Raw genomic sequence first — 27,962 nt, forward strand, 5'->3', positions numbered from 1 at the left:
CGTGGGGTCTCCCAACCCACCCCTCTCGGGATCTACGCGCCTTTGTTCCGTGGGGATACCAGGCATGCCCCAAGCTGGAGAGCAAAGGAGGACAGGCCCAGATCTGGGGCTCAGGGGCACCCCACTCCCCAAGGCTTCACCCTCAAAAGCGATGGTCAGATTCCCTGGAAAGATGTTATAGAAATGCAGGTTCTCGGCGCTATCCCTGCTTGGTGTAAAATGTCCTCGTGTGATCCTCCGCCGGCAGAGAAACTGGTCCTCAGACCCGCAGTCCCGCCCTCTTGGCCCCATCCACCCGGCCCTGCCAGCTTCCAACTCCAGCAACCACCTGCCCAGCCCCAGGAAGATCGCACGAACAAGGCCCTCCCGGCCTTCCCATCCGCTGTATCCAATACCACCTGGGCATTCTTTTCTCGATTCCTCCTTCCCACACCCTCCCAGGGTAGGTCCTCTTCATAGCCATTCCAGCTCTGGTTTTCCCTCAAAGCACTAGCCCAGGTCACAACCCAATCAGATATTATTTACCACCCCTCAAAGACCATAAGCCCCATGAGGGCAAAGGTGGTGGGTGGGGCGCAACAACTGCCTGGTTCCAGGCGGTCAAGTAACATTTAGGACGGATGCTAGACCTCGCGTTGGAACGCGTGCATTCTTGTGCCGTTCTAACCCAACACTAACTCCCGCTACACTGTCTCCCTTTACTCCACCCTTGCAGTCTTGGGGTGCAACCAGAACGACTCACCCGAGAGGCCCTCATGGGGCTACCTGCTTTGACAGCACCGTTCCCTTGTGCACTGAGAGCTCCTGACAGAGACCTGAGCTCCTGGCCCTGGTCACGGTCATGGATGGGGCTGGCTGGCTGGCCCCCCAAGCTCCTCAGCTCTGTCAATCCCAATAAATGAGGGGTCTGCAGACCGCGAGTGGTTCAATAATTAATAAGATTACCAACAGCGTGTTAATTAGAAATAATGAGAGAGGAGCAAGAGGTGATGAATTTTCCAAATGGGGAACCAGGATCCACAGCCCCAGGTCCCAGGGGTCCGGCCACCCGGGTGGGGCGCCTCAGTAATAAATAATGGAGTTGGGGTCAGGGGGTCAGGGCTGCTCCTGCTTCTTCTTGACAGAAATCCGCTTCTTCCTGGCCGCCAGCATCTCATAGAAGGGGTCCACACTCACAGCTGCCCTACAGAAGGGGAGGGACCCCAGGGTGAGCGCCAAGGAGTCTGGGCTCCCAGGCCTTCCTCCCCAAGGACTCCAGCGCCCACGCTTACTGGATGGACTTGATCCACTCGTCCTTCTCCTCCTGTGTGGGGGCTGAGATCCGGTAGACCATGTGGTTCCCCTCAACCACTCGGCCATCTGCCTCCGTTTTGCAGGCTTTGATGAGCTGCCCCTTGTTGTTGGGGATGTAAAGCTCAAAGCAGTTCTGGGGAGACAAGGAGAGCAGGCATGGCAGATGAGAGCCAGCCCAAGGGCCAGGGGAGCACCCACTGTGGCAGGAAGGGGGACAGAGAGGGTCTTACAGGTTTTCGGGGGTCGTCCACCTCTCGGATGCTCAGATTTTCCAGGGGGATGATTCCTCGGGGCTCCTTATCCTAAAAATGCAAGTTGGACAGGGCTCAGACTTCCAAATCCTCACCCCCAGCCCCTCCTCCCTCAAACTGAGGAGTCCAGGCCCCCAGCCCCTCCTCCCAGGACCCAGAGCACAGCCCAGCTCTGTCCTCACCGTCGTGTACTCAAAATAGTAGAGGCAGTTGTCTGTGAGGATAAACCAGCGCCGCTTCCACGTCTTCACCCGGCCCCCTGAAAGGGAAGGGGTGGGAGGGGGCCTGGGCTCAACACAGGGACAGGGCCTCTGGGAGGGCGGGGAGGGGAGTGAGAGGCAGAGCAAGCGCAGGGAAGGTGGGGCTGTCCGCCGGGTCTAGGACAAAGCAATGCGTGGGAAGACAGACAAGCAGGGACAGGTGTGTTTGGGTCCCAGGTCCACCCCCAGTGTGGGCTGGCTCTACACTTTCTAAGCCTGTCAGCCCAGGGCCCAGGAGTCTGAGCAACCAGCCTCCTCCCCTGGATAGTGGCAGGGAGCAAGGACAGCCGTGTACCTACCTCCTGGGGCAGACAGCGAGAAAGCAGGCAGGGCCAGGCGAGAAGGGAAGGCAGAAGAATGGGGTGCCCCCAAGAGCCGCAGGCAACAGAAGTAGGGTGGGTGAGGGAAGGAATGCGCAGGGGGTGGGACAGAGACAGAAACAGCAAAGAGAAACACGCAGAGTGGGAGGGAGGGAGGGAGAGAGAGGGAAGAAAACCAGTTACATCCACATGAGGATTGGCCAGGCCCTCTCCCTCCCCGGGGTGGCAGAGGGACCTGAGCCCCACCAAGGCAGCCATGAGCACCTTTGTCAGTGCCTGGCTCCAGCCCACCTCCCAGGACATGCGCCCTCTAGGCCAGGAGGGCCCTCCATTGCCATGCATCTCCCCGGAGGTCACCCCCACAAGGGAGAAGATAAAAAGCCCAGTCCCTGGCCCAAGGTGGGCATAGGGACTCATGTCAGCTCCAGTACAAAGTGGCTATGTGACCTTAGGACCTCTTGCCCTATGGGCTTGGGTCTGGAGACCCACTTGGGCCCCCCTTCCTGCTCCAAGATGATCTGCTTCTGTGTTCCTTGTGCAGCCAGAATTAAACAGTAACAGTAACAATGGCTTTTATGAACCATCGTGAATGGAGACACGCCCAGATGCCCTTTCCTGTATTTTAGGGTTTTAAGAAGCCCCTTTTCCTAGTGGCCATGAAGCCATGTACTCAGGTCAGAGATTTGGGTCCAAGGCCACCTCTGCTCTGTGGCTGCTGGATAGTGACTGAGTCTCAATTTCCTCACCTGGGGAATGGGAAGGATGGAAGGATTCCTGCTAATGGGAGCGCTTTGAAGGGGAACTAGATGCTGGTGAAGCTGCCTCTTTTTTCCCACTACACCTTCACTGCCAGGGCATCACTGGCCTGGCAGAATCTAACCCCCCACCCCCACCCCAGAGCCCCCTGCCTCCCCTGGGGCTGATGCAGGAACCCCCCCACCCCAGTGAGGTGGCTGGAAGGAGTGATCTGTATTTTCTGTTACCAGGACCCCTTTGCACCGAGGCAGCGAGAAGGACGCCTTGGCTTGAGAGCACAATTCCACAGAGGAGGGGACAAATGAGACCGGGAGGGTGCAAAGCCCTGCCTTGCCCCCTGCTCTGGGCCCGCCCACTGCCCTGGCTGCCTCCACTGTGTCTGCACTGGACTGTAATTCCTCATCAGTCTCCGTCTCCCGGAGCAGCCGTTCATGGCTTCTCTATTAAAAACCCACTGCTAACAGTCCTGCGGCAGCTGCCATTACCAAGCACAGCTCCAAGCCAGCTCTCAACCTTGGCTCAGAATTGGGACCACCTGGGGAGCTTTCAACATGACTAATGGCCCATCCTGCCCAAGATTCTGACTTCACGAGTCTGTGGTCTGGCCACTGGGGTTTTAAAAGCTCCCAGGTGCCTCTTTAGCACAGCCAGGGTTGAGAACCAATCCTCAGAAAGAGGCACCTGTATGATCCCTGCTAACTGTCCCTGAATTTGCTGTGCCTTCCCGCCTATCCCATCCCATCCCATCCCAGCTGGGGACTCTATTCATAAGCAGAGCCTGGCAAGTACTTAATGTTCCCTAACACCTTCTCTTCACCCACAAATGTTTATGGAGCCCCTCCTCTATGCCAGGCCCTGTGCGTGGGGCACACAAGCCCCATTTTTCAGATGTAGAAACTGAGGTTCAGAGAGGTCAAATCATTTGCCTAAGGTCACATAGCAGGTACGTGTGGAAGCTGAGTTCAGAGCCCAGGCCCACTAACTTCCCCCTGCAGAGGCAGGCAGCGGGGTCAGGAGGGGACGTACCCAGCTTAAGGAGCCAGCCCTCCCGGTCCGGGTTGAAGAACGTGTGGGTCAGATCATTCCCATCATCCTCCGGGATCTTGAAGGGTTCATTTCGGATGCTGTCATAGAGGTTCTGAGGGGTGAAGGCCTAGTCAGCAACTCCAGGCCTCTGGGACCCTCCTGGGACTACTTGGCCATGGGGAGTCAATGAGACCACAGGTGGGACAGCCCATGGAAGGAGGGAGAGAGGAGGAGGAAGCTTGGGAGGAAAGGGAAACAGAAGGTAGAAGAGTGGAGGGAGCCCCAAGGAGGAGAGAAAGGAAGAAAGGATGGAGAAACGACAGACACAGATGCAAGAGCCTGCTAAGTTCTCAGAGAAAGAAACAGACAGGTAGGTGGAGAATAAGATGGAATAAGACCCTGAAAGTCAGAGGGCCAGAGAGAGACAAAGGAGAGAGAGACAAAGACAGAGGCAGCCGGAGAAAAAGAGACAGATAGGGTGGCATGATGACGGTGCCATGGGAGAGTGGTAACCCAGGCGGACGACTCAGGCACAGGGAGACTACGAGGGGAGGGTCTGTGGCAGGAAGAGGGACAGGGCTGAGGGGCTGTGGCAGGGGGAGAGGGGGCCTGACCCTGAGCAGCTCCTCAGGCAGGTCCCCGCCCTCGTTGATGCCCCGGTTCATGGCCACAAAGCGCTCCAGGCCTGGCTTATCCCGGACGTTGGGGTTGTGAAGGCTGGTGTTCAGCATGATCACGGCGAAGGACAGCACGTAGCATGTGTCTGTGGCAGAAGTCAGGTGATGACTATGCAGGTCTGCCACTGCCTCTGGCCCCCAGGCCCCAGGAATTCAGGCCTGAAGCTCCCGCCTTCCCAGGCCCCAGAAGTCCCGGCCCCCACCTGTGGACTGGAAAACCCCAGGGTTGCACAGGCAGTATCGCTGGGCGAAGGCTTCCATCATCCGGTCAATCTTCTGGGCCTCTCCGGGGAGGCGGAAGCTCCACAGAAACTGCCTGAGTTAGAGAGGGGCCAGGTGTGGCTGCCAGGACTGTCACCCTTAGTCCCTGTGTTAGGAACCCATCATTAAGAGCTCCAACTTTGCAGCCCCAGCAGCTGTTTCAGGTATGGAAACATGATCCAATCTGACCAGTGAGCACACTGACTGTGGGACTTTTGATGGATTTAATGGAAATATTCTTTCTTTCTGCTAAGATTGCAAAACAGATTTGGAGGTTGCAAGAGATGTCTATTTGTGTGGGAGGAGGGCCTGCAGAGAGCAACGCCAACACAGTGGCGAGCATAACCAAAAGATAGAGGCACGTTGGCCTTCTGACCCCATGTGAGCACCTGGATACAGCTATACCTGAAGGTAGTGCTACAGTGGACTTCCAACCACTCTTCTTACCTGAGGGCTTGCACCAGGTTAAGGTCGGTGAATTCATGCAGATCCACAAAGGCATGGAGCACTGCCAGGTTCAGCTCTTCCCTGGAGAATAGGGACAAAGTCATTCACAGGAAGGAGTGTGGGGAGGTGGGAGTGGACAAAGCACTGGGGAGGTTGTGCCACTGCTGATGCCCCACAGCTGCCTCTGTAGCAGGTGAAGTTTTGGCCTCGCCCCATCACAGGCCTCACACTGGGGCAGGGAGAGTCAGAACCCGTTCTTGGGAGGACCATCTGTTGCAAGGACCCTGGTTTGGCTGGCCATTTGCACAGTTGTGAGAAACGCAGCAAACATGTGCTCTGCCTACCATCTCCTCTCTCAGATAATCCCCAGGTTTCTCAGATGTCCAGAGATGGCCTCCACACCCCCCAGACATCCACAGACAGCCCTCACACACCCCAGATGTCCACAGATGGTCCCCAGGCATCTACAGAGGCTCTCACACCCCCCAGATGTCCATGGACTGTCACCACATACTCCAGATGCCCCCAGACGGTTCCTAGACATCTACAGACAGTCCTCACATCCCTATGTACCCAGATATCCAGAGATGGTCCCCATGCACCTCAGATGTCCAGAAAGTTCCACATGCTCTAGGTGTCCATACAACCCCTAAGCAGCCCAGACATCCACATGTGGTCCTGGGTACTTCAAATGTTCAGACTGTTTCCACGCACCCCAGACACAGGTGGTCCCCACACACATTAGATGTCCAGATTGTCCCCAAATTCCCCAACATCCACTGATGGTCCCCATACACTCCTGATGTGCAATTTTATGCACCCTAGACTTCTAGATAGTCCCCATGTACCCCAGATGTCCAGAGATGGCCCTGATGCTCCCAGAATGTCCACGGGGTCCCCATACTTCCTAGATATTCACTGATAATTCCCATACTTCCTAGCTGTCCATACAGTTCCCATGCACACCAGTTGTCTACGTGGTTCTCATGTTCCCATGACACTTACAGATGCTCTCCACTGTCCCAGACATAAACAGATCGTCCCCACACTTCCCCAATGTCCACAGAAATGCTCCATGCCCCCCAAATGCTCATGGACGGTCCCAGGCTCCCCCAGGTCCCTGTGTCAGTCCATTCTGTCACAGTCCAGTCAGAAGGCGGGTCTATCAGGGCCTCTCAGGAGACGAGCTGGCCGTGTGAGGACAGGAGCTGGGTGTAGGGGGCTGTAGGGAGAGGTCCAGGGGAGTGGGTGGGGATCTCACCTCTCCCCCAGGTAGTCCCCGATGGCCGTCTTGTTCAGGCCCTCGCCCTTGTACAGGAAGCGGGCGATCTCCTCAGGCGTGTTCTGCAGAAGTTCATTCTCCACCAAGAACTGGATCCCCTGGAGGGTGGGGTCTGGGTCTCAGTGCTGATGTGCTCAGAAAGCCACTTTCCGCTACCTCCCCAGAAACTTCAGCATGCAAACCCACCCCACGCTCAACAGGGCAGGGCCAGGTGTCATTTTCAGGCTTCTCACAGGTCTTTAAACAACATCCCTCTCACCTCATAACCTTTGCACCTACTGTTTCCTCTGCCTTTTCCTAGTTAATTCCAGCACCAAGAGCAGGGTCCACAAGGGACAGGAGCTCAGTGGATATTTGTTGAATGATTGAACAAACTACAATTGCTTCAGGCAGGAGGAATAAAGTGAAACTATTAGTGGACAGCAGTCTGTCAAGGGCTGTGAGGACCAAACCTCAGACTGGACTAGGGCCTTCTCTGGCTCTCCTGATGCCATGAGGGGATCCACTAGAGCTCTCTAATGGATACCACTGAATTGTGGTATCCATGTCTAGGGGCTCCCTGAGGGCCGGCAGGTTCAAACTCTTCTTTGGGCCCCCAGCATTGCCTAGCAGAGGGGCAGGCCCAAGGGAGGCCTCACGAACTGGGTATAAAGACTGAATCAACAAACGTCTTTCCTCCATCTGGTGAACAACACCAACTCGTCCTTCAAACCAGACCTGAATGTCCCCTTCTCTGGGAAGCCCGCCATGCCTCCACTGGGCTCTCTCCTCTGAGTGTCCACAGCTCTTGTACCTCCCTATCACGGCAGTGGTCAACCTGATGTCACTGTCCATGTTCCCCACCAGATATAAGCTCCTTTTGGGACTCTAGGTGACACCGGAAGTGGGTCCAGGAAAATGAGCAAAAAGAGGAAACAGGATCTCCCAGAGAACACAGCACAGGCAAAGGTCAGGAGGCTGAAATATTTGGTTAGTATTCAGACAATAAGTGGACAGCCAGTTTCTAAATCCAGAGATTAGGACCAAATCTGTACACCTAAAGTAGGCCTTTAACCATCACACTTGTGGAACGTGGAGGTGCCAGAACCCCCGTCAAGATGTCTGCTAGGCTGATCCCAGCCCTGTGGCCCCCAGGCACCTTCTTGGGGTCCATGTTGAACTTCTTCCTGCCCATGGCCATTTTCCGGTTCCGCTGCAAGGTCTTACTGCAGGGGCAGAGAGCAGGGGGATGAAGGGTCAATGCCTGGGCATCCCTGGCCCCCGCCTGGCCCCATGAGCCCCAAGTTCGCTACCCAGCCCTCACCTGCCCTCATTGGCCTCCAGACCCTCCACCTCACTCATGGCTTCGCTGAGCTCCTCCCGCAGGCGCTGGATCTCCACCAGCAGCTCCTGCTTCCGTCGCCGGATGTTCTCCAACTCCATCCGCTCCTCCGGAGTAAGGTCTGGGGGTTCTAGGGGTCAGGGGTTGGAGGTCAGTTCTGTGGACTGTGAGCCTGGATTCCTGCAATCTGGGGGATGACAGGGGTGGGGGAAGGGGGAACAGGACTCCTAGGTTCGTGGGGATGATGAAAATGAGGGTCCAGCGTTCTATGTCTAATGGAAGAAGGGGCTGGTGACCTCTTGAGTCCTGGGGGAGGCGGGGAACCGGGGTCCGGGCTCCTGAGTCTGAGGAAGAAGAGGGCTGGAGCTTGAACTCTTAGGTCTGGGGGGAGAGTGGGCTAGAAGCCTGAACTGCTGGATCCATTACTTGGAAAGGGGTTGAGGCCTTGGTGTTCTGCTTCCATTCCTGGCAAGGTAGCTGGGACCTGGGTGTCCGGACTCCTGTTCCATGAAAAGTTAACTATGGCAAGGAAAGCTGATGACAGCTTGTAAGAGTTGGGAAAGGGGGCGGGACATCAAAGGCCTCCGTCTTAGCCGGATCTCTGCAGCCCCCAAGATTTCTTCCCTACTACGCCGCCCCCAGAAGTCCCCCTGCCTGCTCCCAGCAGGCACTGGGCTCGCCCGGCCCCTCCGGCGGGGAAGGTTCCGCCTCGGCCTCGCCTCCGCCGCTCCATCCCGTCCCCTCCCGCCGCCACCGGAAACAGGATCGGCCCAAACAATGGCCTGGAACGCCCCGCTCTAGGGTCTCGCCGGAAGCCCATCCCATGCCCCATAAAAGCGAGGCGGCAACGATGGGGCCGAACGGCTTCGCCAGGTGAGCGCCAGAAGGAACATTCGCACCGGAACGTTCGGGACGAAAGACTCCATCTGCTCGTAGCCAGCTCCACCCCTCCCCGACCTACCATAGACACCGTCCTCCATGGCGGCTAGGAAGGCCCGCGGGGAGTCCGGGGCGGTCCCGCCGGTCGGGCCTGGATCCGCGTTGGCCCGCGGGCTCGAGTGAGCCCGCTCAAACGCCCCGGGAGCCACCGCCGCCTCCTCAGCGCCAGTCCTCAGCGCTGAAAAGACTCTCTCTTCGCCTACCAACCGCCCCGCCTGTAGGGACCGCCCCTCGTTTCGACACCGACCAATCCACTGCAGGCCCTCTCGTCTGCTCCGCCCCCTGTACCAGGGCCATCCTCCAGGGCCAATAAGGGCACAAGGAGCAGACGTAGCCACGTCCGGTCGGAGGTAGACGGCCTGCGATGCCAATCGGAGTGCGGCCAGTGCGTCGGGCCCCGCCTCCGAAACAAAAGAAGTCACTTGGCTGGATTGCTCGCCAATGAGAAACCTCGGAAAGGATTTGCATGGAGGTGGGACTATGCGGGAGCACAGAGGACTGCGCCTGCTCAAGGGCTGTGGGCACAAGGATACTATTATAGTTCAACCGAGCCCCGCCTCTAGTTGTGTGTTTCTGGGGAGGGCGGTACTTTGTTAGCCTTGTTGCTAGGGGGCGGGGCCACAGCTGTCGGATGTTTTCGTGAGCCACACCTCCTAGAAGTCCAAGCTGGCTTTTGACCGCAGCGGTTGCCACGCAACCGGGAGCAGCTTCGGTTAGCTCACCTTTCTTTTATCCTCCTTCCTCCGGGTACTGGCCCCTCCGATCTCCAGACCCTTTTCTTAACCCCTCCTATGACCCCATCCACCTCAGCCTCTTCAAAGTCAACGAGTGGTGGAACAAAGACCTATTCTTTCTTTTAAACGCTACGCTATTTGGTATCTGTCAAGGAGAACGGGACAATAGGGAAAGACCAAATATAGTGAAAGCACAGGCTCCGCCTTCCTGGCACCTACTGACTCTCAGGCTCTTCCCTCTCCCCCAAACTCCTCCCCTTATTTTAGCATCCTCCCCCTCTGACAACTTTCCTCAGCACCCTCCCACCTCTGATTCCTTCCCCCTTCTGAGTCCATTCGCTCCTTTCCAACTCGCCTTACTTCAGGTTCCCCCTTCTCTCACATTCTTGCTCTTTTTAAATGCCTCAGAATCCTCTCGCATTTGAGTCCTCCCAGCCTCTCATTCTCATTTCTCGCAGGCAAAGCAGGTGCAGGATCTTGGCCTGGATGGAGAACCTGGGCACCCCTGTCACGGGCAGGTCCGAAATTGGGTCTGAGGTGGTGTCTGGGCCTCGTCCTTGTTCGCTGCCGCTGGGCTAGGCAGGTGGGGACAGATTCAGGGCCAGGACCTGGTTAAACTGACAGATTAGACACAGCACCTCCTAATCCCCTCACTGACCTTTATGAGTGGCCCAGGCCCTGCCCTTCTAGTGGAAACCCAGGCTGTGCCATCCCTGACTCTACTCTCTCCTTCCAAACAGAACCTTTTTCCTGTCCCTTCATCTCCATCCTTCTCCATCCCTGTTTCCATTGTCCCCAGTCCCTACCCCAGATAGACACCCTGAGCTGGGAGAGCAGCCAGATAATCAATCCCATCTGGTTATTATGTGACGATTCTGAGGGATAAAGGGAGATGAGGGAGCCAGACGGGGGACCTGGGTTGGTGCAGCACTTGGGCAGACTGATGTGCAAGTGCCCATTCTCAGTCCTGGGACACAGGGGTGGGAACGTGTCCTCCCTGGCACTGGCTCCTTCTGCGGCTAGCTCCCAGTCTACTGGACACTGAGATAGATAGCAGCATGGGCAGGGACCAGGCCCAAGGACCCATGCCCCAGCAGCAGTCACAGACATACCACAAAGGCTCCCAGTGGTTTAATCTGGGGGACAAGTCTTCCCCTAAACATATACTTTCCCCTGGCATTCAGAGCTACCTCCTCCTTCCACTGCCCCCCCAAGCTGGACCAGGGAAGAGGTGACTCCAGCCCACAACCACAGCCCTCACTACCCTTTGCCTGCCCTGTCATTCTGAAATCCAAGTTCAGAGCTGGCCTCCAAGAGCATCTCTGATACCACTTGCCCATGGAAAGCTATGTGTTCTAGCACCAGGGAGAGCTGGGAAATCTCTATGACCCCTACCCAACCCTCAGTGAATTGAGGAATCATCCTGGTTGAAAGTTCCTTGGAGACGTTTCAATGCCCCATTTTAACAGATGGGGAAACTGAGGTAAGGAGAGGGGAGTGATTTGCCCTAAGTCACCCAGTACATTGGGGCAGAGTTGGGATTTAGAGCAAAGCTTCCCAATCCTGTAAAGGACTCCATTCGAATTAGCTCAAGCTCCATTTCTAACCCTTCTTTAGGAACCTTTGGGAAAAATAGATAGGTATCAGTATTTATAATATATATAATACACATATATATAACATTTTTAAGAAACAGACATACATCACTAGGTGCAGAATCCAGAGCATTGTAGACTCGCCAGCCTGGGGCCTCTCCCTTCCCTTGCCCAATAACTAGCCCTGTTACCCACAGGGTCTTGCCTGGGCCCTCACCTTCTAGGTCAGCCCAGAAATTCTACCTATCAAGTCCTGAGTCCACCTCCTAGAACTAAGAGCTGATCAGAACTTCCAGGTTTTGATAATGGACAACTCTGGATCCCTGGAGCCTTGGTTCATTTTGGCATTACAGAACCACAAAGAAGTCATCTAGAATCATTAGGATTCTCAACTACACTGGGCAAACTGGAATCAGTAAATCTCAGACATCTAGAATCGCCACTCCTTCCTTGACTCTGTGATCAATCTCGAGCCACAGAATCTTGATTCCTTTGGACATTCTAGAATGGCACTTAAAAGAAAAACCCTGTGGATCATTTAGAAGCATTGATTATGCCCTTGCTTCAATGTTCTACAGCTAGTGGTCTGGAATTATCTACTATCAAGTACTCCCAATCTGTCACTTTAGTTCTTCTAGACCCACACTCTCCATTGTTTTGTGCATTCTAGAAATATTACTCTTTAGTTTCTGGAGTAGTTCTTCTCTCTAGGTCAAACCTGTTCTAGAACCACCAGTGCTTGCCTCTGGTCAATCTAGATTCACAGAACCTCAAAATATGGGTTTTCTGGAACCACAGGTCTTTTCTTGACTTTGGTCAAGACATTCCTTGTCTTTGGTCAATCAAGACAGTCTTGAATTCTTGGGGCATTCCATAACTTTCCCTCCTTAGGTGGTCTAGGAAAAAGTGATTTGCTACTTAGTTGGCTGAGTCTAGAAGTAACAGTCCCTTGAATCTATAGGTCGATCCAGACCTATAAACTTTTTCTCTGTTGCTGCTCTAGAGTGCTGACTTCGTCCTCCAGAGGTGGTCTATACCATTGATTCCTGACCCTGTTCAACAACCCAAGCCAGCCATATAGAATAATCTGGAACCACCAGCCCTTCACTCTCAGATGGTCCAGAGTTCTGGATCCCTTAGCTCTGGTGAGACTCAGGAATCAGGCTGATAAAAGGATCTCAGGAGGGAGCACAAAATGTAGATTAATTAAGATCAAGTGAGTCCACTAGGCATGGCAGAACTTCACCAGCTAATAATTCACCCAGCAGACCTGTCCGTCTTGGAGAACACCTGCCCCTACCCCAGGAGAGGACCTGATCTCTCCATCTTGCTGCCTCTGGGAAGGGGGTAAGAATGGGGGGACACCAGCTGACATCACGGGGGCAGGGGCAGCGCCAGCGTTGGTGTGAGTACGCAGGGGCTGGCAGCCACATCTTCTGTCTTCATCTCATCCCCCTCCGTGGCCTCCTCTTCCTCCTCTTCCTCCTGGCAGCAGCTCAGAGCAAGTTCATTCTCATAACAAAATGCAGTCAGAGAGCCAGGGAAGTTAGACTTGGGGCTGTGGGAATCCCGCTCTGCCCGTTCATCCAGCTCCTTGGCACTACAGACCGGTGTCCCTGGGACCTCGTAAGTGCGATGGAAGTGGCGATAATCGACCTCGTACTGGGAGCCACGCTGGAAGAGGACTGGTTCAAAACGATGGCCCCAGAGCAGCTCACCAGGGAGATAGGAAGAGCGACACTGTGTGGTCATAGCTGTGGCCTCAACCATGCCCTCAAGAATGACTACTAGTTCAAAGTCAGCCCGGGCCAGCTCAGCACATCCTAGTTCATACAGAGGACTGGAGGAATCAATCTCATGCACGATGGTAATGGGAGACACAAGGAAGATGCGGTCAGTGCCACCATCAAAGCCCACATCCACGTCCTGGTGGTCCAGTGGTATGTACTCACCCTCCGGGGTCACTCGAGGCTGTAGCCAAAGGCATGGGTCCAAAGACAGCAGGAAGCATGGAGATGAAAGGAGACAGAGATGGTAATAGAAGGGAATAGAGATGCAGAGAAAGAGGAGAGCAGAGATCAGGGGTGAGGGTAGGGTGAGTATAAGAATTGGGGAGGTGCAAGATGGTGACCCAGAAAGAGAGGAGGACATGGGGGAGGGGACAGAGACCCAGAGACAGAGATAGAGAGGGACCGAGACCCAGAGATAAACAGAAATGGACAGAGATTCAGAGAGGGTTTAGGGATAAAACCCAAGGAAGAGAAAGATGGGAGAGAGGAAGAGAGGGACAGAGTGACATTGGCATAGAGCCACAGAAATGAGCAAGGCAGAGACGAAGTTAAAGAAACAGAAGAATGACATCCGACCAGCAATTGGAGAAGAAGAGGGAGAGAAAAATGGCTTTCAATATTTCACCACAGATAAACCAAGACACTCTAGGTCCTACATCCTGTGTTCCACCACTGCTTCAGGCTAGCCCCTGGGCTCCTCGCACACCACCCACCTTCAACCCAACTACAAGCCCTGCACCCCCTTGTGTGTATGTATGTTTGTATATGGTGGGGGTATGTAGTCCCCAGGCCAGGTATTGGCCGGTTCACCCCACCTACCCCTTGGTTCCAAACCGGCCTCCCAGGCCTTGTCAGTGCCCCACAGACTTCTGGGAGAGACAGTATCCCTCCCGGTATGAATCCTGGTGTTTCAGTCAAGCAGGAGACAGAGTTGTGGGGTGGGGACCCATTCTCTTCCAGCTGTCTCCCAGAGAGCCCGGAGGCTGCTGGGAGCTGTGGTTCCTACCTACCACCATCCTGTCCTCCCTCTCATTCAGGTCCAACCTCAGCCCAGGGCACTAAGTGTCTACTTGGACAAGGGTAACTAGCTACTGCCCCAGAATTTGTTTGGGCAGTTTGACCACAATTCTAGAAACACTAAAGTGCCTTTTGCAGAGCATCAGAGGGAGCTACAACTCCAGGAGCCAATGGAAGTTGTAGTTTGGCTTTTTGTTGTTTGTTCATTTGTTTTGGTTGAGAAGCTAAAATTCAAGAGTTTCCCACCCCCAGCCCTGTATTACTCCAAGCAGGAGGCTGGTGGGAGAGACAGGACCACTGAGTTGGGGAATGAAATCTCCCACAAAGGCTGCAGGTCCCCATGACCAGAGGCCATGGAGAATCGTGTTCCGCAGCTCCTTAGGTGTGAGCTGCATTCCGACGTTGAACTTACATCTCCCACAATCCCACAGGGGCCTGGCTTCAAGTCATAGGCTGCTGGGAATGGTAAACCTGAGGGTTTACACCACAGGCAAAACTACATTATCTCATCAGACCACCACATCGGGCCACTTTCTCTGTCCCTAGAAGCTTCTGGGAATTGTAGTTCACAGCCTTTACAGGCCAAGACTGGTACTTTCAGGTCTAGATTTCCCACTTCCACAGGGGGCTCATCCTCAAGCCCCAGGAAGCTCTTTATGTCGCAAAATCTGTCTCAAGGCTAGTCCTGCAGGAAGAGCTGGTCAGAGACCTCTCTTGGGTTTTTACATCTCCTACAACTGCTCCAGAACCCAACCCCAGGCCACAAGTCGACGGGAAGGTCCCTGCCCGATACTGATGGGAACTGTAGTCCACGCACCCTGCAGGCCCTATGCACACCTCGCTCATAGGCCTACATCTCCCACAATCCCGCGGAGCTCTCACCCCACCCCGCAAAGGGTCCCTCCCTGCCTCCCCATGCAGTAGCTGGCCACCGCGGTGGCCCCCCACCTGCAGCAGCTGGGCCCGCACATGGGCCTCGACGAGGTGGCTGCGGCGCAGGTTGCCGACGCGCCACATGAGGCAGAGGCGGTGGTCACGCAGCGCCACGACGGCGTTCTCGCTGAACACCAGCGTCTCGTTGCGCTTCTTAGGCTTTGCCATTTTGGCCATGACAGCGCCCACGACAAAAGCGTCGAGCACGCAGCCAGCGATACACTGCAGCACCACGGCGGCCACGGCGGCTGGGCACTCCTCGGTGACGCTGCGCACACCGTAGCCGATGGACGTCTGCGTCTCCAGCGCGAATAGGAATGCGGCCAGGAAGCTGGCCACCTGGGAGAAGCAGGGCGCGGGCGGTGGTGGGGCGGCCAGGTCGCCGTGCAGCGAAGCGATGAGCCAGAAGGCCAGGCCAAAGATCAGCCAGGAGGCGAGGAAGGAGCAGGAGAAGAGCAGACACATCCAGCGCCAGCGCACGTCCACGCACGTGGTGAACAGGTCGCTCAGGTAGCGTGCACCCTGGCCACCCAGGTTCACGAAGCGCACGTTGCAGTGGCCATCTTTCTTGACGAAGCGCCCGCGGCGCCTCCTCACTGTCGGTGAGGAAGGCGCCCACCCGTTGCGACACAGCCCTGGCCCGGCCTCCTCGTCATCGCCTGTTGGGCTGTTCCCCGACTCCAGGGCGCCGCTGAGGCGGCGCAGGGCCCTGGCCAGGCCCATTGGGCGGGGGCACCCCCTCCACTTGGCCTAATGGGGGCCGGGCACCCCAAACCTGCAGTGACAAGATATGGGCAGCAATGTCAGAGGAGTCAGGAATGGGTGGGTTCATGGGCCAGGCATGCTCTGTGGGCCTCAGCGACCTCATCTGGAAAATGTGTGGAAGGATACTCACCTTGAAAGAACAGTACAGCATCAACAATGACAATAATACTTGTAATGACAGGAGATACTTATCACAAACACAATAATCAGAACCAATATTTATACAGTGCCAGGCACTTATGAGCACTTTACCTGAATTTATGTATTTGAGCCTCACCGCACTTTAGACATTATTACCCCATTTAACAGATGAGGAAACTAAGGTACAGAATATTTAACTTGTCCAAGGTCACAGCTCAGGAAGCTTGGATTTGAGTGCTAGGAGACTAGTTCTGAGGCCAAGGAGTAAGGGATAACTTCCTGTCAACATGGATTCAGCATGGGAAGATGAAGTGGAGCCCTGAGGTCACCAGTGGTTCAAAAACAGGCTCAGAAAGCACAAGCAACAAAAGGGGAAAAAGAGATAAATTGAACTTCATCAAAGTTAACTTTTGGGCTTCAAAGGACACTAACAAGGTGAAAAGAACCCATTAATGGGAGAAAATAATTGTAAATCATATCTAAGAAATTTGTATCTAGAATACATAAAGTACTTTCAATTCAATAATAAAATGACAAAACAATTTAAAAATAGGCAAAGGATCTGAATAGACATTTCTTCAAAAAAAAGATATACAAGTAGCTGAAAAGATAATCGACATCATTAGCCATCATGGATGCTAACCAAAGCCACTACACACCAACTTAGGATGGCTATAATAGAAAACACAAAAACAAAAACCAGAAAATAAGTGTTGACAACGATGTGCAGAAATTGGCACCCTCAACAGTCTGGTAGTTCTTTAAATGGTTAAACAGGGTTGCCATGTGATCCAGCAATTCCACCCCTAAGTATTTCCCAAGAGAAATAAAATATCTACACAAACACTTGTGCACAAATGTTCATAGCACAATTATTCATAGTAGTCAAAAGTAGGAACCAATCCAAATGCCCCTCAATTGATAAATGAATAAAATGTGGTATATCCACACGTTACAATGGAATACTACCCAGTAATGAAAATAAATGAAGTTCTGATCCCTGCTACAATATGAACCTTAAAAACATTATGCTACGTGCAAGAATCCAATCACAAAATACTACATGTTGTATACCTTCATTGATATGAAATGTCCAGAATGGACATTGAGAAAGTAGACTAGTGGTGCCTAGGACTGAGGAGATGGGGGGATTGGGGGATAATAGAGCCATAGGGCATTGGGGAGATAAAAATATTCTAAAAATTGTGGTGATGGTTGCACAACTCCATGAATATACTAAAAGCCACTGGGGGGGAAAAAAAAAGCTCTACCCTGATCCTCAGACCTTGGGCAAGTCTGAGCCTCAGTTTCCTCAACTGTAAAATGGGGAAGTTGGACTTCATCAATGTCAGGAAGGGCCTTCGAGTCACATAGACCCAGGGCCCAATCCTGGCTCAGATGCTGACCCACTATGTGCTCTGGAACCACTGGCTTCCTTTTCTGGAGCCTCTATTTACTCATCTGTGGGATAGGGATAAAAAACAGCCACCGTGAAAGGAAGAGAGATCCAGAAGAAAGACCTTAGGCTTTTGAATCAGGCAATTCTAGGTTGGATCCTGGCTCTGCCACTTAGCAGCCATATGACTGGTGGCAAATCACATCCCTTTCTGAGCCTCAGTTCCCCCATCTGTGAAATGGAGGGAATCTCAGCAGTTCAACAGGGTGGAGGAGAGGAGGGAACAAAGGAGGATGGACCTGCAGACCTCATCACCCTCCAGCAGCAGCAGTTAACATCTGGCACTGTGGTGGAGGGACCCTCCAGGACCTGTTTGGGCTAGGGATGAAATATTTTGCATATCGGTTGCATCAATATTTACCAAGCACCTATGTACTATGTGCCCATGTCAGGCTCTGGGATCCTCATGGGTTTCTTGGCAGAGCCAGGAACACTCCATCTGAGTAGTAGACTGTTTAGTTAAGTTCAATACCAGTGGTTGTTCCCCACCCTCCCCAGCTCTGCATCTGCTGTCCATGACCACCCGGACAGTCCTGCCACCTGGGGGTTTATTACCCCCATCCCACAGAGGCAAAACTGTGGCTCAGGTCAGAGTGCACTGGGCCTGGCTGTCCAGCACCCACGATGTACCCCAATTTTTTTTGCCCTAACTACCCTGGGTTTAGAGATTGTCCTTCCAAAAAGGGGAAATTGAGGCTAGTCTGAAGGGGAAAGGTTTGAGGTCAGAATCCAGGCTCCAACCTCCATGTATGCAGTTCTCCCCTGCCTGGATGACCCCACTATGTACTAGGTCCCCTCTCAGGAGCCACACACGACAGGGTAAGGAGAGGCGGGCTGGCCTCCCACCGACCCAGCCCGTCCCAGGGTTGGACTTCCTCGGACCCACTCACCTATCTCTAAGCACAAACCTGGAGACTTTGCTTTTCCCAAGAAAGCAAACTGAGCTGGAGGTCCATCCCTTGACTCAGGTCCCTCAGCTGGGGAATGGCAAACCCTGGACTCCCAGCAGACTTCTTGAATACCAAAGCTTGAGTGCCAAACCATGGACAACCTTATCAAGCATGCTCCTGTTTCTTGAACACCTACTATGTCCTGGGCCTCAGGATGAGCTCCTCAGATGTCTGCAGCTTGTCCACTGGACTCCACCAGACCTCGCTGCTCTCCTTGACTGCTCAGGGTGCTATGAGGTCAAAGTCATTGTCCCGGTTCACAGGTTGGTTCCCTAACCTGTGAACCAGATCAGAGGCCTGGCGTGGGGGTGGGGCGCCGGTTTGGGTCCTGAGTCTTTCTCAGGACAACCTCCTAAATCGAGTCCCATACTCAGCCCTGTGAGGCAGATGTGACTGTGTCTATTTCACAAAGCAGATGGGTGGGGGGGCAGCTTCACCTCCAGGGGGCCTTGTTCATCCAACATGGCCCAGCTGGCAGGGCTGGATGCGACTTGGGCTCAGGGCATCCCTTCCCCAGCAAAGGCAGGACAGTGGCAGGCAGAAGGCTCCAGAGCCTGAAGTCCTCCCCTGATCCTCCCCCTGACCTGCGAGAGCAGCTTAATGTTTCCATATAAAGGAGATATGGGGCTTAAGGTGTGTTAACTTCTTGTCAAAGTCACTGTCTAATCTGGGGCCAAGAAGCCCCACCCCCAAACCCGACCTCCTTACCCCCAAAGAGAAACACTTTTACACACTTACCCTGAGACCCTGGGTGTTCCCTCTCCCCCTTACCTCCCAGTGGGGTTTGGGCAGTAGGTTGGAGGGCAGACTGACAGGGGAGGGGTGTGGAGGGCAGACTGCGGAAAGACAAGGATACAGAGGCCGAGCTGGGCAGGAAGAGAGGGACGCTGGGAGAGAGCCTGAGAAACAGGGAAGGACAGAGATGGGGGTAGACAGAGACCCAGAGGGAGGAGGATGGAGACCCAGAGAGGGAGGGGCAGCGATGGGGGGGGGGGCGGTACACAGACCAAAAGAAAAAAGGGGACAGCAGCCCAAGGAGAGAGGCACAGAGACCGAAAGGGAAGGGACACAGACCCAGAGGGAGAGGACAGAGGCCCAGAGAGTGGGGGACAGAAACAGGCAGGTGAGGAGCAATTAGAAAACAGAAGTGGAGACAAGTTTTAGGAAATGGAACCGCAGGGAAATGGAGTTGCGAAGACAGAGACCAATGGAGGAGACAGAGATGGATAAGAAAGGGAGGCTCTGTTGAGATGGAGGAGGGGAGAGAGTGAAAAAAAGCAGAAAATGGAGAGGGGGTCAGAGTTGGAGACACCAAACCTGTGGGGAGACATTTTTCTGGGGCTGCTAGGCTCTGTCACTGAGGGTAAGACAGGACCTTCCTGAGGGGGAACAGTAAGGATGGGGGGATATTGGGGCAGAGACGCCCAAGTGAGGAGGATGAGGGTGGGATGGCTCTGAGACCCAGGACTCCCGCCCAGGGCCTGAGTGGAGGCACATACCTATAGGGGCAGCCCACCCCCATGTCCTCTGCCAGGGGCTCGGGGCTCCTCTCTGGGTGCTGAGGGGCTGTCGTCTGTCCTTAGCCCCAGGGGCCTTGTGCCGGACACACGACCTGTGTCCACAGGCGGATCAGAAGCCTGCCCAGAGGGAGGGTAAGGGGTGGGGCCAGCTCAGCCGCAGAGGGGGAGCCAGGGAGGATGGCCAGGCAGGCGTCTGGGCCACAGCCCAAGCAGGCTGGAGAGATGATGGCAGAGTAGACACACAGAAGGGGGAGGAGGCAGGAAGACAGAGCATGGGGCCAGGAGACACTGGAAGATGGGGATACAAGTGGGGCAGAAAAAAATGGGGACACGGATGATGGAACAAAGAAATGGTGAGATCATGATAAACGGGACAGTGATGGAAGGACAGAAATGGGGGCTCCCCGGTTCCTCCTGAGGTGAAGCCTTAAAAAGTGTATGTGGGGAGGGGGACACAGGTGAGATACCCTCAAGACCCCGAGTTCCAGATGGAATACAATTTAGGGAAGGCACACCAGGTAGCACCCAATAGGTTGAGGGTTGGACCGCATGGAGCAGGTGCCCGATTCCTGCTCCTCCACCATTTCCTCATAGGGAAGTGGCCAGAAGGAAATCTCACACACAGCAGGCCTATCCTGGTCTTTTACTGTCTGTCAGGAGCCCCCAACTTCCCGCCACCCACAGCGCCTATCACAGCACAGGGAGGAGGGGAGAAGGCCCACGCTGCCCCCCACTGGGAAGTCTTGGCTAAACCCAGTTGGCAGGAAGACAAGGGGCAAAACCTACTTCTGCTGGAGGAACCCACCTCTCAAATTTGGTCTAGCCATGTAAAGTACTTGCATTCCCTAGGGGGGACCAAGGGTCAAAACTGGGTCTTGAGGCAGAGGGAATAAAGGGTCAAAGTGCCACAGCTGACAAAATATCCACGGCACCATGGGCCACACCAGGCCCACATGAAAAATGGGCCAAGAGTCCTCACAGGTGGTGGGGAGGGTCACTGGGCTGAACCAAGTCCCTGGGTGGGAGGGTCACTGGAGTCAAAGCCAGTGGCTTTAGAGGGTCATGGGTCAAACCATATCCTTTGGTGAGAGGGGTCACTGGACCAAACCAAGTCCTTTCAAAGAATAGTAAGTCAAACAGAATCCATCATGGTGGCCAATGGGCCAAACGAAGTCCTTCCTTTGGAGGGTGACTGGTGGTGGTCAGATCTGCTGAGATCTGAATGAGTACCTTCAGGGAAACCAACTTCAACTTCAGAACCAAGTGCAAGGCCAGACAGATGCTGCTGGGCCGTCTCAGACACTAATGGTGCGGAAGACAGTGAAGCCGGACAGGGCGGTGCTGACCAGGACCCCGGGGCACTGAGGGTGCCAGTGCAGCTCCTTCAGGTCTGTCTCGCCCTGGTGCACAAACAATAGCTGCTGGGGGAGGGCCGCAAGCCCAGGGTCGGTCTCCACGTCGCCTGCCTCAGGGTCCCGCTCCACTGCCAGGTCCCACTGTGTGATCTGGTTGTCTGCACCCGAGGCTGCGAAGACCCCACTGTCCTGGGGGTGCCACTCAACGGAGGTCACGGGGGCCACATGCTGCTTGAAGGTGGCCACTGGGGAGCCAGACTGTGGAAAGATGGGAGTCAGGGCCTCTGAGCACCTCCGCTTGACTCCTGGGGTGACCCAGGCAGAGTCCCCACCTCTCTCCAGCCTTAGAATTCAACCAGGGCTCCACCCATGAGCCCCCACAAGCCCAAATTCTCTGAAGGGACAGATGGCAAAGTACAGCTGGTAACAAAGGCATACATGTCCCAGGCGCTGCTGGGAACTGTGGTTTCACTTGCAAAGAAGCCCCTCCTAGGGAGGGGGTGGTTCTCTAAGTGCTCTCCCTGCTGATTCTATGGCCTGAAAGGGGGCAGAAGGATGGCTCCCAGGCTCCAGAGGCAGCCGATGCAAAGAACAAAGGCATTTTCCTAAGCAAAGACGCTGCGGAGGATGGAGTCTCTAATTTAGAGAAGTGGCTTCAAATTCCAATGGTCAATCCACTTGGCCATGTGACCTGACCACACACCTGCCTTGGGGGCTGGAATCCATTCCTAGAAGCTTCTCCAGGGCTGATTCTAGAGAACCCATTACACTGGAGGAGAGAAAAGATTATACCATGGTGGCCCTGGGAAGGCACAGAGTGATATGAAGTGATATCTTTGTCCAGAGGCATGCCAGAAGCAATTTCTCCTGCCCAGAGCCCCTCTCAGCTCTACAAAGTCAACTCGTAGCAAGGCCATAATGTCTGTCTGCTCCTGTCCTTTCTGTGCCTCAGTTTCCTCTCCTGCAGTGAGTGAGCTGGGCTCCATCTATCAGCTGATACTGTAAAATCCATGGCTCCCCCGTAGGCAGGTGGGGGTTGTAGTCTCTGCTGCTGCCCAGTGTCTTGTCAGCTTTCCAGCTGGTACAGCGAGCGACTCCGTACTTACAAGCCTTCCTCTTACTGAACTTGTTTCCTAATCTGTACCCTGAAGGGTCTGGACCCCAATTCAGAGGGCCTTCCAGCTCTGTGCACAAAACTATCTAAGAGGGAGAACCCACAATTCCTAGTGGCTGCTGGGAGCAGAAGCTTCTCCAGCCCCAGGTGCCCAGCTGGGCAAGTACCTTGAACTGCCGCAGGTCCCAGACCTTGAGAGCCCCATCATCCCCGCCACTGAGCAGGAAGGGCTCCCGGCGGCTCCAGCTGATGACGTTGACGTCCCCATCATGGGCAGTGGCAGTGGTGAGCATGCAGGCCTTGCTGGGGGCTGCCCGGATGTCCCAGATGCGAATGGAGGCATCAGCTGAGCAGGAGGCGAATACCTGGACCAGGCAGAGTCTGAGTGACCCCGGGGTTTCCCCCACCCCACCCCAGAGACCAGCGGGCCCGTCACTGGGACTTGCCTCCAGCTCCCTCCTCCCCCAAGACCCAGGGGTCCAGGCTCCCAGCCCTCCCTCACTGTGTCCTCGGTCGGGGACCACTGCAGATCTTCCACAGAGCGTGTGTGGCCCACAAATGGCCGCTGGTCCACATGCCAGGAGCCACCGTCCGTAGGCGTCCAGAGGTGGATGTTCTTCTGACAGTCACCGGTCAGCAGGCGCCCTGGGGAAGGGAGTCAGGAAACTAGCTGGTCCCAGCTGGTCATAGCTCACTCCCCAACCTGGAGTCTTAGCACCCACACCTGCTGCAGACTTTGCTCCCTCCCATCCCCCAGGACTAAGTATTCACCCCCAAGACTCACCACACACACGGGGAGACCAGTCAAGAGCAAAGCCCTCGCCCATGTGGCCAGCGAAGGTGAAGATGGGCTTCACACGGGTCTGCTCATCCCGGAGGAAGGTTGCCAGGGCCTGAGGGTCATCTACTACCTGCAGAAGCCGCCGCAGTGCATATATCTCCACCTGGCCCTTCTCCGACCACACCCCAGCCACGGGCTCCTCACCCAGCCATGACACCTGCAGGGGGAGGAAGAAGGGGAAGGGAGGTGAGAGGGACAGCAGGCTCAGGGTGGTGACCATAGCTGCTATTATAGCATCCCTGAGAACCAGAACTAGGCAGTTCCTCAGAACCTCCTTTCCCAGGGCTGGGACTACAACCACCAGAAACCTCTGGGAAAGGATCACAGCCTGCAAGACCCCTTCTTGGTGCCTGGGACAACTGCCCCTTCTGTGGAAGAGATAGTGATGGTGGGAAAACCACACTTCTCCGTCAAGACTCCTGGGAATCGAGGTTGTAATTCCCACCAGCCCCAGGGAGTGTGTTCAAACTCGTGGTCTCTGAAACCCTGTACATCTTGGAGAGTCACAGGCTTCAGGTCTCAGGTCTCTCTGGCTCTGTGTATTTGCTCTCTAGGAGATCCCATTCAGCCTCAGGGTTTCCAGTAGTCCCTAGCCCTGACCTCTCTCTTGAATTCCCAGTTCATATAACACTGACCATTCAAACTTCACAAGACCAAAGCCAAGCTCCTAATTGTTGATTGCAACCTCTTCCTCCTCCATGGTATTCCCAATCAGGCCCCCAACGGCAAGACTTATTCTCGACTTACCTCTTCTCCCTCACACCCTTCACCTATGCTGCTCGTTCCACTGAAAACACACGACTTCCAATCTCTTCTCACTACTTCTAGTGTTGTCACGCAGGTTACTACTGATGTCATCCTTCCCCTGAATTACTGTAAGACTGTCCCGCCCTGATCTCCCTGCAGCCTATTCTCAACACAGCAGCCAGAGGGATCCCTTTAAAATGCAAGTCAGATCCCATCTTCCCTCTGCTCTAAACTCTCTAATGGCTCCCAACTTCTCTCCAAGTAAAGGCCAGGTCCTTATAATGGATTACAAGGCCCTAAACAGCCTGTCTCGTCCGTGCCCACCCGTAAAATCTCATCTCTCCCCACTGCCCATTCTGGTTTAGATGCACTGGTGTCCCCAACTTCCTTCAAAACTCCTCAAACATGGCAAGTTCACCCCAGGACCTTTGCACCTGTTTCCCTTGCCTGCAAATCTTTCCCCATAGATATCCTTGGCTTACTCCCTCACTTTCTGTGGGTCTCTGTTCAGATGGCACCTTATCAGTGAGTACTTCCCTGACCATGCTATTTAAAATAGCAGTCCCACCCAGGAATACCTTAACTCCCTTACCTGGCTTTATTTTTCTCTACAACACTTAGCACCTTTGACATGGTACACATTTACTTACTTTCTTCTTGTTCCTTCTCCCACTAACATGTAAGTTTCATGGAGCCAGAGACCTTTTGCTCCCTGTTAAATCCCCAGGGTCTAGAACAGTACCTGAAACATGGTAATACTTTAAAGGAACAGGTAACAAGAACTATGGACCAAGCACTGCTCTAAGTGCTGTTCACATGTCATCTCATTGAATTCACACATCAACCTTCTCAGCAGGTGCTATTAGCCTGATACACAAAAGTAACCCGACAGCCCAGGACAGTTCCTAAGGAATAACAGAAAACATGTATTTCACACTATAAGCACCTAGAATAACTGTATGTTATTCCATTTTATCCTCACATCAGGTAAGTTTTGTAACTCTCACCGTTTCACAGAAGGACAGAAGAACAAAACAAAATATTTGAAGTGACAGAATCAACCAACATTGGCTATCCTTTTAGTGTGGTGTAACCAAAACTAAAGGAAATATCAACATTCCTATGACAGGAAAGAGAGTTCTGTAACATGAATTAAGGCTTATTACAAGGAAATCATTCATTGCTTTGTAAGGGTCTAGAATACGGATTTAGAAAAGATACTGTAATATAGAATTTTAATGACCCTTTTTCATTTGTTTCATCAAAAACATATTAGTTACATTTTGCTTTGAGTATTGTAAATTTTCCTTTTTTAACAGTGTTGACTCAGGCACAAGACATGTACTCTCTTAGGAGTTAGCATTATGTCACATAGCACTGTGAGGTCGAATATACCATTCATTTATGAAGTGTGCTTCTAAGTTTTCCTAATGAGGCTATGGGTTATCATACAGATTCTATGACAGATAGTGGCTGCAGATCAGTGACGCTATCCACCATTTCCACAGGAACCACTCTTACAAGAACCGCAGAGTACAATTATGTCTTCTCTAAATCTGTAAGAATTTTTATCAGGGCTAAGCACACTTGAATGAGATTTGTCTAACACAGTTTTGGCTGTTATGAAATAAACTACATTATTATGATTTTTTTTAAAGGACCTGTCCCTTATGATAAAATAGCCTAAATAGTTTACAATGTAAAAAACAATTGTTCTAGAAGGAATATACATTTATATTAGGTATAGTATGGTTTTCAGCGGATTCTTGGTGGCTCGATGATAATGCATATAAGCTAAGTGAGAAACACTGGTTATGTGAAACACTATAGCCAATTTAGTGATCTTAGTTGAATGCTCTATCTATTCCTTTCTCTAGTCCATGTAAAGTCTTCATGGAAAATGACAAGCAGTGGATCACATATGTGCTTATAGCAGATTCAGAAGCTGGCTGGCTGACTGGAAATTAGAACTGCCCAAGGGCAGAGAAAAGGCATACTTTTTTTTTTTTTTTAGGTGAAAACTGATTTACTAACTTGCTTCTTCCTGTACCTGGATCATACATACATAACTAGTTAACAGAAAAAAACTACTATTTCAAATGGGTTAGAGAACTTCAGTTGGTATCTATAGTTGAAATTAAGTCTTAAGTTCTACTTCCCCCCTCCCACCAATTTTTAACTTCAATGAAATTTTGGTAGAAGACAGTATTTGAGAGTGTATATATCCTTCATTAAGGAATCAAAGAATTATATAAGACTCTTCAGTTTACAAAAAAGCTTCTGTATACATTATTTATATAGTAGGCAAATTTAAAACTATGAAAAATTAAAAATCCTTTACAGAGATGAATATTGACATTTCACTATGCTAGTTAAGTTTGTTCTTTGTTTGAAACTATCAGGATGGATGATGTAAAGCCATTTCTTCCTAGACAAGTATTTTTTTAGTGAATGCCGTAAGTGGAATTTTGTTTGATAAAGGAAAGGATGGTAAAGTTGATCTGATTTCTTTTCAAACTTGAAGCTGATTAGGATCGATCCCTAAATGCAGCTGTGTTAATGTACTATCATTAGCTAATCTTCAAAAGGAAATGGAAATGAAAAGTATAAAACATGAAAAAAAAAAATCCCCATAACACCTAGTGACAACTAATATATAAAATTATGTACCCGGTGTCTTCGCAAAAGCTGAAGGTCATGAAGAGGTGCCGGTATGGACATGGCGAGTGGGGGTTGGCAGTGTGAATGTAGGGAGAATGCAGAACAGGTTCCCCGGACTCTAGTTACCCACCCGAACTCGGTTGATGCCACCATAGTGGGGTACCATGGCCAGCTCCAGCTGAGGCTTCCGATCCTCTTCATCCTCTTCATCTTCCTCCTCCTCTTCATCGCTGCCCTCTGATGGTGGGGGCTTCGTCCCATGCAGATTGTGCATCCGTAGCATCATTAACCTGGGGAAAGTGTGATGTGACTAAGGCGCTGGATGCCAGGATCCTTAGGAAGAAGGGAGGCTGGAAACCCCAATTTCTGGATCTGAGGGAGGCAGAAGCTGGAAGCCCTACTTCCTGGGTGCTGGGGAAGAGGGAGCTGGAGAGGTTCAGACTCCTAGATCTTGAGGTTGTAAGAGGCTGGGGACTTGGACTCCTGGTCCTGGGAAAACCTCAGGTCTCACTCACCTGTTGCTCTGGGCGCTCTCCGCCTGGGTCCCAGCACACAGGTAAAATGTAAGAGGAAGCTCTGTCCGATTGTCTCCCAGGTGATCCCGGACTATGTCAAAGCTGAGACAGGGGGCGCCTGGGGAGGGAAGGAGGAGATGGAAAATTGGGATGGGACAGCTGGATCTCAGCCCCCTCCAGTGTGATGTCACTCCTCTTTCAGAACGCCTCTTAAGTTAAAGGCTCAGGACCTGAGCCCCTCAGGACCCAGGATTCCAGTCCCTTCCTTCGTCAGGTCCCAGGAATCTGGGCGCCCAACCCTACCAGTCTGAGCTCGGTGGTACAGCACGTAGGCCTCCTCGTCCATGACCAGCTCCTCTCCTTCACGCAGCGGCGGTCCCCGGCCGGGAAGGTAGACCTGGGCCGGGCCCTCGGACCCTGTATCGCGGGACTCGGCCTCCATAGGTTCCTCGGTTTCACACGTGCGCCGCCGAAGATCGCGCGCCGCCATTTTCGAAGCCTTGCACCACCGGCGCGAGTTAATAGCGTCACTTCCGGGTTGCGTTCCATCTTTCTCCCCCATCAGCTCGGCTGCGCGGTTACCCTGGAAACCTTCTAGTTCACCAATTAGAGAGGGCGGTGGGGAAAGGTGGGGGGGAAGGAGAACTAAGGTAACGGCGTCCTGGTTTAGATACCTAAGCCTGCGGCGCATACAGAGAAACTGCCCCCTCCGCGCGGAGCTGTGGCAAGGCCTCCTGGGAGTTGTAGTTCTATGGGAGGCCTGTGTTCCCCATCAACTAGAGGAGTTCCGAGCCTCAACTCTATATTCCACATTTGATTCCCAGCGTTTCTTTCCATTTAATTGATTATTCACGTATACAAATAAGAGCTCTTACTGGCAAGGAGCGTGGGTTTCTGCTCCCTGAGGACCCATAAAGCCTGTTTCATCTTTTGATGATGGCTTTAATTTACTTCAAAATGCTTTGTGTAAACAGGATGACATTATGCGTAAGTTT

General features: G+C 53.2%; 3 protein-coding genes across 4 annotated transcripts; all 3 read right to left on the reverse strand.

Annotated features, from left to right (window-relative positions):
* Positions 1–921: 921 nt before the first annotated feature.
* Positions 922–9,115, reverse strand: CYTH2 (cytohesin 2). Of its 2 annotated transcripts, none has more exons than XM_019741544.3 (12): positions 8,856–9,115; positions 7,877–8,024; positions 7,712–7,778; positions 6,553–6,671; positions 5,292–5,372; positions 4,787–4,899; positions 4,521–4,669; positions 3,907–4,018; positions 1,727–1,803; positions 1,524–1,595; positions 1,272–1,426; positions 922–1,183 (listed from the first exon to the last, which is right to left on the reverse strand). In XM_019741544.3, exons 1-12 carry the CDS (start codon positions 8,872–8,874, stop codon positions 1,096–1,098), a joined length of 1,200 nt encoding a protein of 399 aa, XP_019597103.1. In that variant the 5' UTR covers positions 8,875–9,115; the 3' UTR covers positions 922–1,095. The 2 variants fall into 2 exon arrangements, with proteins under 2 accessions (XP_019597103.1, XP_088656190.1); XM_088800064.1 differs by lacking the exon at positions 8,856–9,115 and adding an exon at positions 8,321–8,722.
* Positions 9,116–10,683: 1,568 nt separating this feature from the next.
* KCNJ14 (potassium inwardly rectifying channel subfamily J member 14) lies at positions 10,684–20,216 on the reverse strand. Its single transcript, XM_074316162.2, has 3 exons — positions 18,351–20,216; positions 14,918–15,677; positions 10,684–13,133 (listed from the first exon to the last, which is right to left on the reverse strand). Exons 2-3 carry the CDS (start codon positions 15,623–15,625, stop codon positions 12,537–12,539), a joined length of 1,305 nt encoding a protein of 434 aa, XP_074172263.1. The 5' UTR covers positions 15,626–15,677; positions 18,351–20,216; the 3' UTR covers positions 10,684–12,536.
* Positions 20,217–20,358: 142 nt separating this feature from the next.
* GRWD1 (glutamate rich WD repeat containing 1) lies at positions 20,359–27,492 on the reverse strand. The gene is made up of 7 exons (XM_019741541.3): positions 27,271–27,492; positions 26,968–27,085; positions 26,583–26,742; positions 22,988–23,201; positions 22,706–22,848; positions 22,371–22,568; positions 20,359–21,347 (listed from the first exon to the last, which is right to left on the reverse strand). The coding sequence occupies exons 1-7, from the start codon at positions 27,455–27,457 to the stop codon at positions 21,030–21,032; spliced, it is 1,338 nt and encodes a 445-aa protein (XP_019597100.2). The 5' UTR covers positions 27,458–27,492; the 3' UTR covers positions 20,359–21,029.
* Positions 27,493–27,962: the final 470 nt, after the last annotated feature.

The sequence above is a fragment of the Rhinolophus sinicus genome, chromosome 8 (assembly GCF_057876585.1).
Source record: "Rhinolophus sinicus isolate RSI-liver-muscle chromosome 8, RSI-T2T, whole genome shotgun sequence".
Lineage (NCBI taxonomy): Eukaryota > Metazoa > Chordata > Mammalia > Chiroptera > Rhinolophidae > Rhinolophus > Rhinolophus sinicus.